We start from the raw sequence: 13,658 nt of genomic DNA, 5'->3' as shown, positions 1-13,658 counted from the left end.
TTTCCTGCACTATGTGGGGAAATAATCAAACATGGGTGAGGGGCAGCATGAATGAGGGGAAGACAAAGCAGGACACAACGAAAATACTGTAAATTCAGGGACACGACACTTTACCTTACAAAAACTAACGACTACCTCTCCCCTGTAATGAAAACACATGCTTGTGGGCATGGAAAACTATAGAAACTGTGTGAAGGCACTGCAGGAAAACGAAGGGAGAGAGGAGCCAGGCCTTGACTTAGCTGAGCTGCAAGCGGCGTGGGAAAAGACCCTGCTGACCCTGGGGTCGGGTCAGCGATATATCTGCCTGAAGCCGCCCCACCAGGCAGGCGGGGTTACCAGCTGTTGCCAGCGAGGAGGAACAACAGCTTCCTATCCCCCTTTACGTGCCTATTAACTAATTACATTGGCTGCTCTCCATAGCTTTATATTATCCTAAGTGTGAAACAAAGAAATATACAGAATTATTCACACAGTAGCTTAAATTGAGGACAAGTGCTCTGTTAAACAAATCCTTCCTGCTGCCCAAGCCACCACAGCAGTCTGGACTGCTAGACTCCACCCCCTCATGGGCACCTGGACGAAGACAAGGACCTGACCCACGCAAAAGCTGACCCCGACATGGCAGAAAGGAATTTTCCCCGTGAAACAAAGGGAAACCTGGACAGACCACGTAGAACTGACTCCCATCTTATACATAGTGTAAATAATTAAATAGTATTAGTATACATATCTTCTGCTGTTGACAAAACAAACCACCTTATTTGACCCCTGACCTGAGGGGGAAGTGCTGGTTTTGGCACAGTTTTTGGTTGCCAGGTAGGTGGGACAACCTCAGAGAGAAACTTCTGAAGACTAGTTTCTTGGTTCCCTTCCATGATCTGCTGATCACAGAATATCATCCCCTTAGTGTGGGGAGGATCAGACAATGCCATTACCCTAACCGTGGCTGGGTTTAGAAACACCAGATTCATACTCTACCAGTTCCTTTGGAGTGACCTTTTTCTTCTCACTCTTTGATGCACCCACACACTACTTGCTCTAGCAACCCAAACTGTTGTGCCACATTCATCGTAGTACATACCTATGGCGCTGGTAGGCTTTCTTGGTGGGGTCTGGTGGGCAGCCCCAGCCCTTTGTTGTGCAGGCAAGTGTTTAAAATGGCTTCATCTCTCTTGGCTCATGCTGCCCCCCATAGCTTATCTATGATTCTCTTTTATGAGAGAATCTAGAGTCCAAGTTGATAGATGGTCTTCAGGACAGCAAGTGGGTAGTCTTAGGCCACTTGGTGATGACTTTAAAATTGCTTGCTTGTTTGTATCGGCGTGCGGGACACGAACCTGCGTTCTCCTGGAAGCCGCGCCTGGACACTGACCACTCAGCTACTGCCTCCCCAGGCGTCCCTTGCCTCTTGCCTCAGCTACGTCCTTGTCCCATGCCTACCTTCCAGAGCTATGATATCTTCATAATTTCTCCAAATGGACAACCCTGGGCTTGGAGCATTGATCCCTAGTGATTCTGTACGCCACTTTCGTAAGCCTCTCCATGACTGTGTTGGGCCACTCTCAATGACTTTGTAGCTTGGGCGAGAGGCCTTTCACATTGGGTTATGCACCCAGACATAGTCATCATCAGTGAAGTCACCACCAGATTTGGCACCAGAGTCACAGTGACAGTTCACTGAGACCCCTGCAAGCTCAGGCTACTTCTAAATTGTTGTTGGTCCTCTGTCAATCTATCCTGAAGCACTCCAGCATATCCAGTGCTCACTGTGGGTAGCTCCTCATCTGGGGGGCGTCCCATGATCAAGTCTATGGGTAGATGGATCTCGCACCCCAACATCAGCCTGGCCAGCATGTACCAAGTGGTCTCTTGCTCAGCTGATAGGTATTCCTTGAGTAACATTGGCAGCTTCTTGTCCCACTATATCTGTCCTTAGCTGCAGTATTTAGCAAGCTACTGTACCAGTGTCCAATTAAACTTCTCAACCATACTGCCTGACTGAGGTTGGAGGGGCATCCTCCTTTTTTCTTAGCCCCCACAGTTGCAACTGCTAACAACACTTTTGAAAGACGGCTGATTCAAAGTCACGGGTTTGGATGGAATGCAGTTCACTGGGTACCTCAAATCTCATGAAGAACTGATCCACAACAACCCAAGCTACTTTTGTGGTTTCATGTTGTGGCAGAGAATAGGCTTGAGTCACTTTTTGAAGTAATTCATGGCTGTGGGTCAAGTGAGCAGTCTGAGGCAGTGGGCCAGCAGTATCCATCGCTAAACATTCTGCTGGAGTCCTCACTCTGTGTAGCTGCATCAGGGTTTGAGTCTTATCTCCAGGGCCATTCTTGGCATTGCAGATGTTGCAGACTTAAAATGATTCCTCCATCACATTGCAGACCTCTTCAGTAGAAGTGCTGCAGCAGTCTGCTCAGGGGCTTCCTCTCACTGAGGTGGCCACTTGTCACTTTGTGCAACTTACCCATTGGTCTTGCTCTCATTTTCTTGGGAACCACAGTCTACCAGAAGTGTACTTAACCATCTGCCATCATCCACCTCATCAGTTGGTCTCCCACTGTGCCCAGTAATACTTGATGGCTGGGCTGGTGGCTGATATTTCATCTCAGGGTGGCTTGTCATTGCATGTTTCCAACAGCTTGACTATGAAGCCAATCTCAGGGTCGACATGCTAAGCCTCTTCCAGTTTACTGTCACTGTCGGAGGCATCTACCTGAAGTGGTGTTTGACATTTCCCAAGGTATTCCTCCCTGTTGCTGCAGTGTCAATAGTCAGGCTCGTACAGGCGTCAACTGCAACTATCTGTTGTACACAATGTTGTAGGTGTGTTGCTCAAGCATCCAGATCCATCCTGCAAGCTGTCCTGAGTTCTTTAACATCTTTGGCCACCTTAGCTCTGCAGGACCTGTTCTCATTGTAAATTTGGCTCCATACAGATATGGGTGGAAGTGGCCTAGACTTCACCACAGCCAATGTTTTTTTCTGCTTGAGTGGCAGTAATATGCTACTACACTCACTTCTATCCTTCTGCAAGAGTACAGCTCAAACCCCTTCATTACTTACTTCTTAATCCAGGATGTATGGGCAGCTGGGGTATGGGCGCTGCAACACATGGGTGTGTGCTAGGGACCCTTATAGCTGGTCACGTGCTGCCTAGCACTCTGCACTCCATCGGAATTGTTCACCCTTCTTTGTCAGCCAGTGTAGGGGCAAGGCAATAGTGGTGATGTCCTTCATAAACTTCTGAGAGTCCTCTCATACTACTAGATATTATTAATATAAGAATATATTAATGATTTGAAAGCTTCAAATAGAATAACATTTATATGTGGAATGTAGTATAAAGTATTTATAGTCTAACTGTGAATTATACTTATGGTGACTAATATTGAAGTACATTAGTAACATTACTGTGGATGTACGTATGTGAGTAGCTATTTAGCAATTGATATTGGCTACAAAGCGAGTATATCCAACTTATTAAACAATTACCCATATCCTCTTTATCTGTGGCATAATTATTAGGGTAATGTTAAAGTAGAGCATTCATTGAATGTAGACGAGTAAGTAGCAAAATAATCTAAAACAGATTCTGTTAACTACATATATCTAATAGTCTTCTTTTAACACCTTTTAGCTTACTTCCCAGTTCACCGCATAATAAGATCTGGAAAAGTCTTCAAGATCTCTTCTATTTCTTGATTGATGCAAGGTATTTTGCGAGGCAAATCTTTAACCCTTTTTTTAATCCATGGACCATTTCTTTGTGTGCAGAATTGTATATTTTCTTGGATTATTTTACAAACCATTTCAACTTTGTGTGGATAGACTTTAGTCTTATTTTGCATGGTTAAAAGTTTTTCACATTGACATTTTTTGTTTTACACTTGCAGCTTGTGTGTAACAAATTCTTATCTGCATAATAGGTTAGCCACATAATGCATGTGTGTGTACCTAGCTGTAGTATTCAGGGCCTGAGCTACACTTGTGTGGTTTTGTTCCCAAATCTATATTTGTCCAGTTTTTTCTTCAAGTGCCACACACTTTCCCTTCACCACTTTTAATATTTATGTGGGGAAAGCTGTACTTCTTGTGGCATTAAAACATGTTCCCTTTCTATTTTTTTTCTTGTGTGCTCCTAAATCCCTAACTTCACTTTCCTTTCCAATAATAGGTTTTTATTATCTGATTCCTCTAAGTCATGCATGAGTTTATATATTATAATAAGGTCTTCACTCTTGTCATTCTTCCAGTGCTATCATTGGCATTTCTTTTAATCTTTCTTCTTAAGTTAGGTCTTCCAGTTCTGGTATCATTTTAGTGGCTATTATTTTCTATTTTTTTCACATGTTTCTTCTTGTGAGACAACTATACAACTGCATACTCCAGTTTTGGTCTAATCATTGTGGTTATCTTTTCCCGGGTAGTGAAATGGCGTTTTCATATTCCTTTGTATATTGTGTCTGTCTCCGAATATATTGTTTACACGCTTCCCTGGTGACAAATCATCCTGAATCACCATTCCCAGGTCTTTTTCCTCTTTTTCTCCTACTACTATATCATTTTCCATTCTGTAGGTGTATGTAGGTCTCATCTCACTTTTCCCCATTTCTTGGGCATGGCATTTTTTTTTTTTTATTAAATTCCTTTTCCTTCGTTTTACTTCATTCATATTATCTTGTTAATGTCCTTCTGCAACTTCTCACAGTTTTTGTTCTTTCTTTTTTTCCTCAATGATTTTGTATCCTCCACAAAAAGGTTCATGCAAATGTTCACTCTTTCTGGCATGTTAATTACATAAATTTGAAACAATTGGCACCAACACCAAACCATGTGGCACTCCATTAGTCACTTTCCTTCACTGTGATCTTTCATCTCTTATCACTGTTTTCATTTCTCTTTCTAAATACTTTTTTTTTTTTTTTTTTTTTTTTTCCCAAGCCTCCAGTGTCTTATAGTTTCCATAATAATCTTTTATGTGGAACTTTATCAAATAACTTTTTAGGTCCAGATATATGCAGTCCACCTATCCATCTCTTTCTTGTTATTTGTATCACTAAGAGTAAAAACTTACAAATTAGTGATACATAATCATCCTTCTCAAAAACCAAACTGTCTCTCTTTTAATATTTTTTCTTGAGTACCCTTTCACTGATTTTACATACAATGTTTGTCAAATATACTGATCTATAATTTATTAGTTCTTCTTTACTTCCATTTTTATAAACTGGATTTATATCTGCCCTTTTCCACTCCTTTGGACTTTCTCTGTTTTTAGTGAACACTCACGTAGTTTTGATTTGATCAGTTGTCGGCTACACTTCTTTCAAATGTGTCTTGATACCCTATCCAGTCCTCTTGCCTTCCTTTTCTCCAGGCTCCTCATCTCCTGTATTTCTTCTCTGTTCACATCAATATCCCCCATGGCTCCTCTGTTTCTTCCTTTGTGGGTTTCTGATATCTGATGCTTTCATAAACAGACCCTCCTCCCACATATCTTCTCGTGTCTTATCACCTTTACTTCTTCAAACTTAATTTCACTTTACTTCTTCAAACATTGTGTTTGTGCATGCATGTGTGCGTGTGTGCATACTTGTATGCATCTGTGTGTGTGTGTGTGTGCGTGTGCGTGTGCCTGTGTGCGTATGTGTGTGTGTGTGTGTGTGTTTCTAGCAAGATAGTGTTGTTATTATCTCATTTACAGTTATGAAAAGGAATACAGTGTTTTGCATGGTGGAACCAGCCCTGTTGACGATGGGATTGAAGATGTCCAGCAGATGGAGGATCTTAATCTACCCACAACACTTATGGTTCCCACTCTAGCTGGGTCCATGACAGGTGCTGTAACATTTTGCTTCTTGAAGACGATTTTATTTGTTGAAGGTTTCAACTAATCAATATCATACTCTATTCAACCAACAAATTTGAGACTATCAAAAAGCCTCTCAGAAAGAGAACCTTTGTGCACTATACAAACATATTTGGATCTTTGCAGGAAATCAGAACAAGAGTAGAAGATGAGTGTTTAGAATTAAACTGGATTCAAGCGGGGCAGTTCGTAGTTGCACCTTTGTTTGTTGATAATAGGAGTTATAGGCTCTGAGTCAAATCTGAGAGAATTAGCAATATATATATGCAAACAAGCAAGATGCTGCCACTATTAACACTTGCAATTAATTGTTTGTTGTCATTTATGTTATGTGGTCATCAGACTTACATCTTGATCATGGCCAAGGATAAAATTATTAAGGTATTATTAGAGCTGCCACTCCAGGACTTTGATTCACTTTTCCCATTGAACCCCTCAGCACTTTTTTTTTATCAGCTGAATTAATATTGATCATTAACACAACACAAATAATACAATACTCACCTGAAAAGAGTTTATGAGGTGTTTGGTGGGATGATTGTTATGAGGCCTGTGCATGGTGGCTACTGTGGCCTGCTACTGACCCTGCCTCCTCTTTAGCCACACATGCCTGGCTGACCTATTTCTATCAACACCATTGAACTGTCAAACCCTTACAACTACTGGATTTAGAGACAAAAACTACAAAGTGTGAAAACTTCTGAACTGTGGGTGATCTGGCTGCAGTTGAAAATAAAGGGCAATAGTTCATGTATTGTTTTACCCACAATTATTCATTACATGCCATCTGTTACTCCTGACCTAAACAAAAGCACACTGTGATACTCAATAGGTCACTGCACTAATCTGCAAAATATGACCATTTCTGCATTTTGGTCTTTGTGCGAATTTTTGGTTTACACACCGGTCGGGAGTCACAGGTAATGCTTGATGAATAGTGTAATTGTCTCATATCCTTCTTCTTGGCGAGGCCACTCACTAGCTCAATTTTCATGCTCTGTGGTTTATAGTGGTGTGTGTGATGTGTCGTAGTTTTGCTTCAATAACCAGTTGTTAGGTCTGACAGGTTTGATGATGGGTTGACAGAAGTGGGTGAGCCAGGTGAGAGGGGTCAACATGAAGACACATAAGTCCTAAAAATCTTGGGGCGACCGGTACGCCTTGGTAGTCTCAGTGTGTAAGCCTTATGACAACCATCCTTCCAAACACCTCAATAATTTCTTTTTAAGTAGTTTTATACCATGCATGTCAGTTCTCTTAGGATGTTTATTCATCAAAAAAATATTGATAGGAGTGCTTGAAATGGAAAAATTGGTAAAAGTTTTGAGGTGGCAGCATCAAATAACCTTTTACACGTGTATTTCAATATAATTATGAATGGGGTAGGAGTAACTTGGTGTCTGGCTGCATTCTTCATCAATTATTGCTGCAGCTCTTAACCCTTTCCACCCGTGACGCAGACATCGGCATCACAGTATGGAAAGGTTCAAGAGGAAATGGAAGAGGATTAATCCTCTTCTAAACCTCTCAATCCTCCTCTAAATTCCTCTTAACCCTCTTCCACTTCCTCTTAAGAGGTTTAGAAGAGGATTAAGAGGAAATGGAAGAGGATTAAGGGGTTTAGAAAAGGACTAGCCCTTTCCATACGGTGTCGCCGTCGGACGCTGACGTCGGTGTCGCTGGAGTGAAGGGGTTAAAACTTTCATGAGATAAGGAAAATATTTAGAGAGATGAGAAGCTAAGCTAAATGATTTACAGTTCTAAGTTAACAGTGGTCTCTTAATACTTAAAATGATAAATCTTTTATCATAATATGGAATTTTTTTGGCTGTTGAATTGTTTTACTTATATCTTAATCCTTTCCAGAGATGGATAGCATTCGAGTCTTTAAATGTAGAAAAATTCTGTACATCTGGGAAAAAGACACACAATCATTCTACAGACTCAGAGGATTAGATGTAGGGGTAAGTAACTATTTGCTATTGTAAGCAATGGTTTTAAGTTAGATATATTCAGATTCAACAAAGACATTGGCAAGAATTGGTTTACCAGTAGAGTGGTGGATGAATGGAACAGGCCTGGCAGCCAAGTTTTGGGTGCCAATACCATAGATACATTCAAGAAGAGGTTGGATAAAGCCATGGATGGTGAAGTAAGGTGGGGTTAGGATTACAGGAGCTGCCTTGTATAGGCCGACGGCCTCTTGCAGACTCCTTACATTCTTATGTTCTTAAAACATGTACATTACCTCTCTAACCAAGCTTATTACAGGGTTAAAATCATGCATGAATTAATTTCTCCAAATATTTACCATGTTATAGTCTTGCACAAATTATATGGGATGTTTATTGAATACTAAACTATTAAGAAGTTGCTTTCATGGTAAATGATTGCTTATTTACAGGTGTATTTTCTTTTTTCTAATACTTCTCATGCAGCTATAGCCTGATTGTCAAATGCATTGAAAAATTGAGTGATTTGAGGACACTTAATTTAAGTGTGTAAAAAATAAAATTTTTGAAACTCGCAAAACATTTATTTGCAACTAGTTGATGTAACGGCCTGGGATGGCATGACTGTTCACTGCACTGGTGTATTGTTAGATATTTATTTTGGAGATGTGTTTGAATATAACAAACTCTGAATTAATCACATAACCAAAGGTATACTGAAATATTGAATAATAAGAATGTTATTTTTTATTGCTGATTTCAGAACACAGCAGAGGACTTGCATGGCTACAGAGGACTTTCTTGGGTTGAACAAGCACGGAGGCGGATCATATATGGAGAAAATGCTATTCGGGTGCCAATTACACCAATCAATCAACTCCTCTTTCTTGAAGCCCTAAATCCATTCTACATATTCCAGGTAAAGTTTACATACATATATGTTTATACTACATACCCTCTTGTAATAGTCAATCACATGTAAAAGTCAGTTCTTTATTTTTAGTAACAATAATAAAAATAACAAGTATGTTACTTGTTTTTTCAAAGTGCCAATTCTTTAGAAGAATGCATTGGCGCTTGACAAAAGAAAGTTAATGGTAAGCACTAAAATTTAAATATATCAAATACAAATGAAATCTCGTATATATTTTCGGGGGGGAAGGGGTCAAAAAAAATTGGAATCTTTAACATACCTTGTGCAAAAGTCAACCCTAGTATTTCAACATTGTGGGTAAAGGTATTATTTTATGTGTAGATAAAACACTGGCCAAGACACATTGAAAGTCTTCAACTTTTTTTATTTTACTCATTTTCAATGCACCCGTCTGTTTAAATGATGAGGAACTTGTTTCACAGACCACTGTTGGCAAACACTAGCAAATGCTGCATTGTCAATTTAAACCCCCATACATTCATAGTTCATATCTTGAATAATAACTTTACTCCACATTATGAATATTTAATTGCACATGTACATGCATGAAATTTGTATGTTTTACATTCTTGATGAAATTTTCCAAATGAGAATAAGATTAGTTGCAACTTTATATGACAAAACAGTTAAAAATCCCATTGTCATTGTCAGAAAAATATGAATATTTTGTTACTTTTGATCTGCTTTTATATCAAAATATGATTTCATCTCATTTACATGTCTAATGGTATTCATATTTTCAGCTGTTTTCAGTGTGCTTGTGGTATTCAGATGACTATATGTGGTATGCCACAGTTATTGTGGTAACCTCAGTTGTCTCCTTAGTATCCGAAGTATACCAGATGCACCGAAACCAAGTGGCACTTAGTAACACCATACAGACAGCAGACACAGTTCAGGTTGGTTACAAAAATGTACTTTAAATCTCCTGTATCAAGGCAGTTGCTCTAAATGCTTAAAATTCTTTGTATCTATCCTGTATGAGGTTAGAAACAGTGATGAATAGAATTGATATTTTTCTGAAGTTATCACATTTAAAAAAATATATAGTATTAGAGAAATCTATCAATATGAAATTAATTACACTTAAAATCAATGAATGTTATCCACAAAACTCTGCCAGTTAATTCTTCCTATTGCCAACCATCTTTCTTCCTTGTTGGAACTATGCTTATGGTTATTCTTCACCTTTGAAGGGTGACTGCTCCAGTCCTGTATACTGTCATAACTTCTCAATAGTGAAAAAAGTATTACCTTTCTGATAATTAGTATGGGCTCTAAGGGATGTCCTTTCAGTAACCTTCCAAACATACACCTGTATCCTTGTTAAACAGAAGTTGTCGCTTCTAACATCTCAAAAACTATTGACAGGTTTGCATATATCATTGCAATACAAATTTTTATTCATCTTTGTACTTTAAATTCAAGGCTTCCATCCTGCCAGTCTACTTTCATTGTAATACATTGTCACTGTTCTTTCCTTAAGCCTATGAACTATGGGGTCGTATTATAAGACATTTCATCGTCCAAGAACACCTATTTGACAAGGCTTTCGTAGGAGTTGTGGGCATTTCCAGGAGTAGCTTTTGACCCTGGTGGTGGCGTGACCCTTCTTCTGTACCATGAACCTGAAGAAACACTCATAAGAATCTGACTGACCCCTTCTTTGACCTCTAGAAATTGGTGATGTGAGAAGCGAATTTGTCTTGTAATACCGACCATGGTGTCCTCGGAGTTCTTCTGTCTCCCTTTTCTCTATATATATATATTTTTTTTTTCAGTGATCTTTTCCTCCTCCTCATCTCCTCTGTCTTTACCATGCCTGTTATTGAAGTTCTGAAAAATTATGTTTTCTATCCTTTTTCTGAACTAAATCCTCAAGACTCATGGTATCTTCCTTAAAAATTGTGCTTTCATCCTGACACCTTGCTGGGTCAAACTTTACCTATTCCTTTCAAAATCTATCTTTCCTTCCTGCAGAAAGTACACCTATAAAGAACCTGAGCCAAAGAAAGGTGACCACTCTTCCCCTTCAAACTACCATTCTATAGCATTACTTGTCATTCTAAAGCTTTTGAAATAATTCTTAAGAGGAAATATCCTGAGCATATCTCTATTTTCATCCTTTTTTCTGATCCCTGACTTTGCAAGGAATGTTCTACAGGTGATCATCTTGCTTTCTTTGCATTTTACTAGTGATCTTGGTTTCCTGATTCCTGGTCATCCTTTCTTATCCTTTTCAGTGAAACATTTGCTGTTGCCTTTAAGATATTTCAAAAGCTTTTGTCAGAGTCTGGAACAAATCTTTGCTTTCTAAACTACCCTTCTACAGACTCTACTTGTCTCTGTACTTTCATCTCGTTTCCTTTCTGGGCATTCTGCTTCTGCTGTAGTAGATGGTCACTGTTCTCTCCATGAGCGTATGCCTTGATCAAGTAATCCCAAATGCTTAATATATACAAGGACCTTGCTCGTCCATGTATGGGATGCACTTTACATGTGTAGGGGCTTCTTTAAATAAGTTTGGTCAAAGGCTGTTTACCTTATTGACTTCCTCAGCCTCATCCAGAACTTTGTAATTTTTTTTTCCTTGCCACCATTTATTGTTCATGTTGATTCCTCTTCTAAACTCTGCCAGATGCATACTTCCACACCTCCTCTGCCCTTTGTGCATAAGATACCCTGCCCAAGCTCATCCTTGTCTTGCCATTTTGTTGAGCAATATGATTACCTTCTTATCCTTTCCATTAATGAGTTTTAGAGCTCTTCCTTTCAGTGTTTATATTCTTTTCTACAAATTACACTTTCAGCAGGGTAAAAGATGAAACTTCCAATAATATCAAAAATATAAAGACACCTAATTGGCCAGTTCACAGCCGGGCAGTAGGATGCCTATTACCACCATAATTTTAAATTTCTCCTAACTTTCTTTTTACAGAGGGGTGACTTAGCTATGTTTCAATGCCAATGCAAAGAGAATTTGGTGCCACTTCAGCATGCGTCTACCCGGCCATTTACACTTTAGCGTGCGGTCTGCCACCATAATTACAATTCAGCGTTCAATCTACCTCAACTACAGAAACTTTAACCTGCAAGATGATGATAAAACAAGTTCAATAGTGCTGAATAATGATTTACTATCATCCAGAAGATTGTTTTCTCTTAAAAATGCAACTGCTGTTTCCACTGCCAAAATGATGTATGTTGAAATCTTTTGACAGCATTGCAGTTAGCAGAATGAGTTATAGGCTACTGACATTAATGGCTTCAGTGTAAGGAGCACAGTGATGTGGATGTTCACTGATTGTCCTTTTATTTAGACTGGTCAGGAGCACTGATAAGACAACATAAGCCGAGGTCTCCGAAGACAGGTCAAGTTGTTATTACAGTGACTATGGTCAGGTTATTACTGAGTCAGGAGCACTTAGTTAACAATACAGCTTCAGATGAGGTCTCAGGAGACAGGTCAGTTCATTATGTAGCTTAGACTACAGATACTGGGTGTAGACTACAAACACTGCAGTAGACTGCACAAAAAAGTACACCGAGAATATGATATTGTTTGCCAAAGCATATAAAATGATTTGTGTTTATATATATATATATATATATATATATATATATATATATATATATATATATATATATATATATATATATATATATATATATATATATATATATATATGCAAAATGAAGCTATTTTTATCATGTTATAAGATAAAAACCCTCATTATATAAAAGATTATTCTGCAAGTAAGTTTGAACAGTATATTGCAGGTCCTTTGCTCTTTAGCTCACACTTACTTGCAAAATGATCATTGACATAAGAGTGTGTATCTTATAAAAGGATAAAAGAAACTTCATTATGCCCAAATATATACAAATTGTAGCATGGTCATGTCTAGTATTATCTTAAATTGCATTGGCAATCAAAGTCAATTCTCTTTGGAAATTGGTGTTGAAAAATAGCAAAGTAACCCCTCTGCCCAAGGAAGTTAAGAGAAAATTAAAATCCTGCTGGTAATGGGCATCAAAATGCCCAGCTGTGAACAGACCATTTGACTAACTCAGCCTTACAAATTTTGGAAAATCTTCCCTTTCTATCTTTCAAGAAGCTGTTACCAACATTTTTTCCTTCAACCTTTGGTGTGATTTTTTTCCTGTAAAAAAGACAGCCTTAATATTAATTTTATTAGGAATTCACTGCATGCTTAGTTATTCTACATTTTTTGAGATTTTCCTTCAATCTAGAATGTGGTTTTTATTCTCTTCAGATGTGCAAGTAAACTTCAAAAGTTAAACTTTTTAAACTGATTAAAAGTAAATTACCAAAAATCAAAGGTACCAAAGAGGAGGGAGCCTGTAGAGGGGTATGTGTACAAAGGATTCTTGCCCATAGTGCCTGACACAGTAGATGGATAGTGGCAGACATGCCCTGTTGTCTGCATACATGTTTAAAGCCAACAACATAAAAATGTTAATGATTTGATTTGCAGGTGTTGCGACCAGGTGACCAAGTTGAAATGATTCCATCCGAACACCTTGTTCCAGGAGATGTGGTAGTCATACCACCACAAGGATGCATGATGCAGTGTGATGCAGTTCTTCTTCAAGGAAACTGTATAGTTAATGAGTCTATGCTTACTGGAGAATCTGTTCCAGTCACCAAAACTTCAATTGTTGATCGCCCAGATGTAATCTATAAAGAAAAGGTAAATAGTCAGCTTAATATGTATAAATAAAATTACAGTTTGTCATATATATATAATAAATCATGAGAATTGAAATAACTCCCTCCAGACATTTTATATCAGATCGTTTGTTGTATTTCAGCTAGTCAGCTCTGAATTTCTTCATGTGTTTAGTTTTGTTTTTAAATTGTGTA

At 38.5% G+C, this 13,658-nt stretch overlaps 1 protein-coding gene across 8 annotated transcripts in view; it reads left to right on the top strand.

Annotated features, from left to right (window-relative positions):
- LOC126980671 (polyamine-transporting ATPase 13A3-like) overlaps positions 1 to 13,658 on the top strand; it is a 63,693-nt gene that overhangs the window by 31,140 nt on the left and 18,895 nt on the right. For 4 of the 8 annotated variants that reach the window (XM_050830789.1, XM_050830791.1, XM_050830790.1 and 1 more), the window contains exons 5-10: positions 3,653 to 3,727; positions 5,720 to 5,853; positions 7,751 to 7,848; positions 8,600 to 8,755; positions 9,514 to 9,669; positions 13,270 to 13,485. In XM_050830789.1, coding sequence (XP_050686746.1) covers positions 3,653 to 3,727; positions 5,720 to 5,853; positions 7,751 to 7,848; positions 8,600 to 8,755; positions 9,514 to 9,669; positions 13,270 to 13,485 — 835 coding nt within the window. Of the gene's footprint in view, positions 1 to 3,652; positions 3,728 to 5,719; positions 5,854 to 7,750; positions 7,849 to 8,599; positions 8,756 to 9,513; positions 9,670 to 13,269; positions 13,486 to 13,658 lie in introns of those variants that run through there. The other 4 variants (XM_050830788.1, XM_050830792.1, XM_050830794.1 and 1 more) reach the window with 3 other exon arrangements.

This window comes from Eriocheir sinensis, chromosome 45 (genome assembly GCF_024679095.1).
Source record: "Eriocheir sinensis breed Jianghai 21 chromosome 45, ASM2467909v1, whole genome shotgun sequence".
Classification (NCBI taxonomy): Eukaryota; Metazoa; Arthropoda; class Malacostraca; order Decapoda; family Varunidae; genus Eriocheir; species Eriocheir sinensis.
This window is presented reverse-complemented; position numbering and strand designations above follow the sequence as displayed.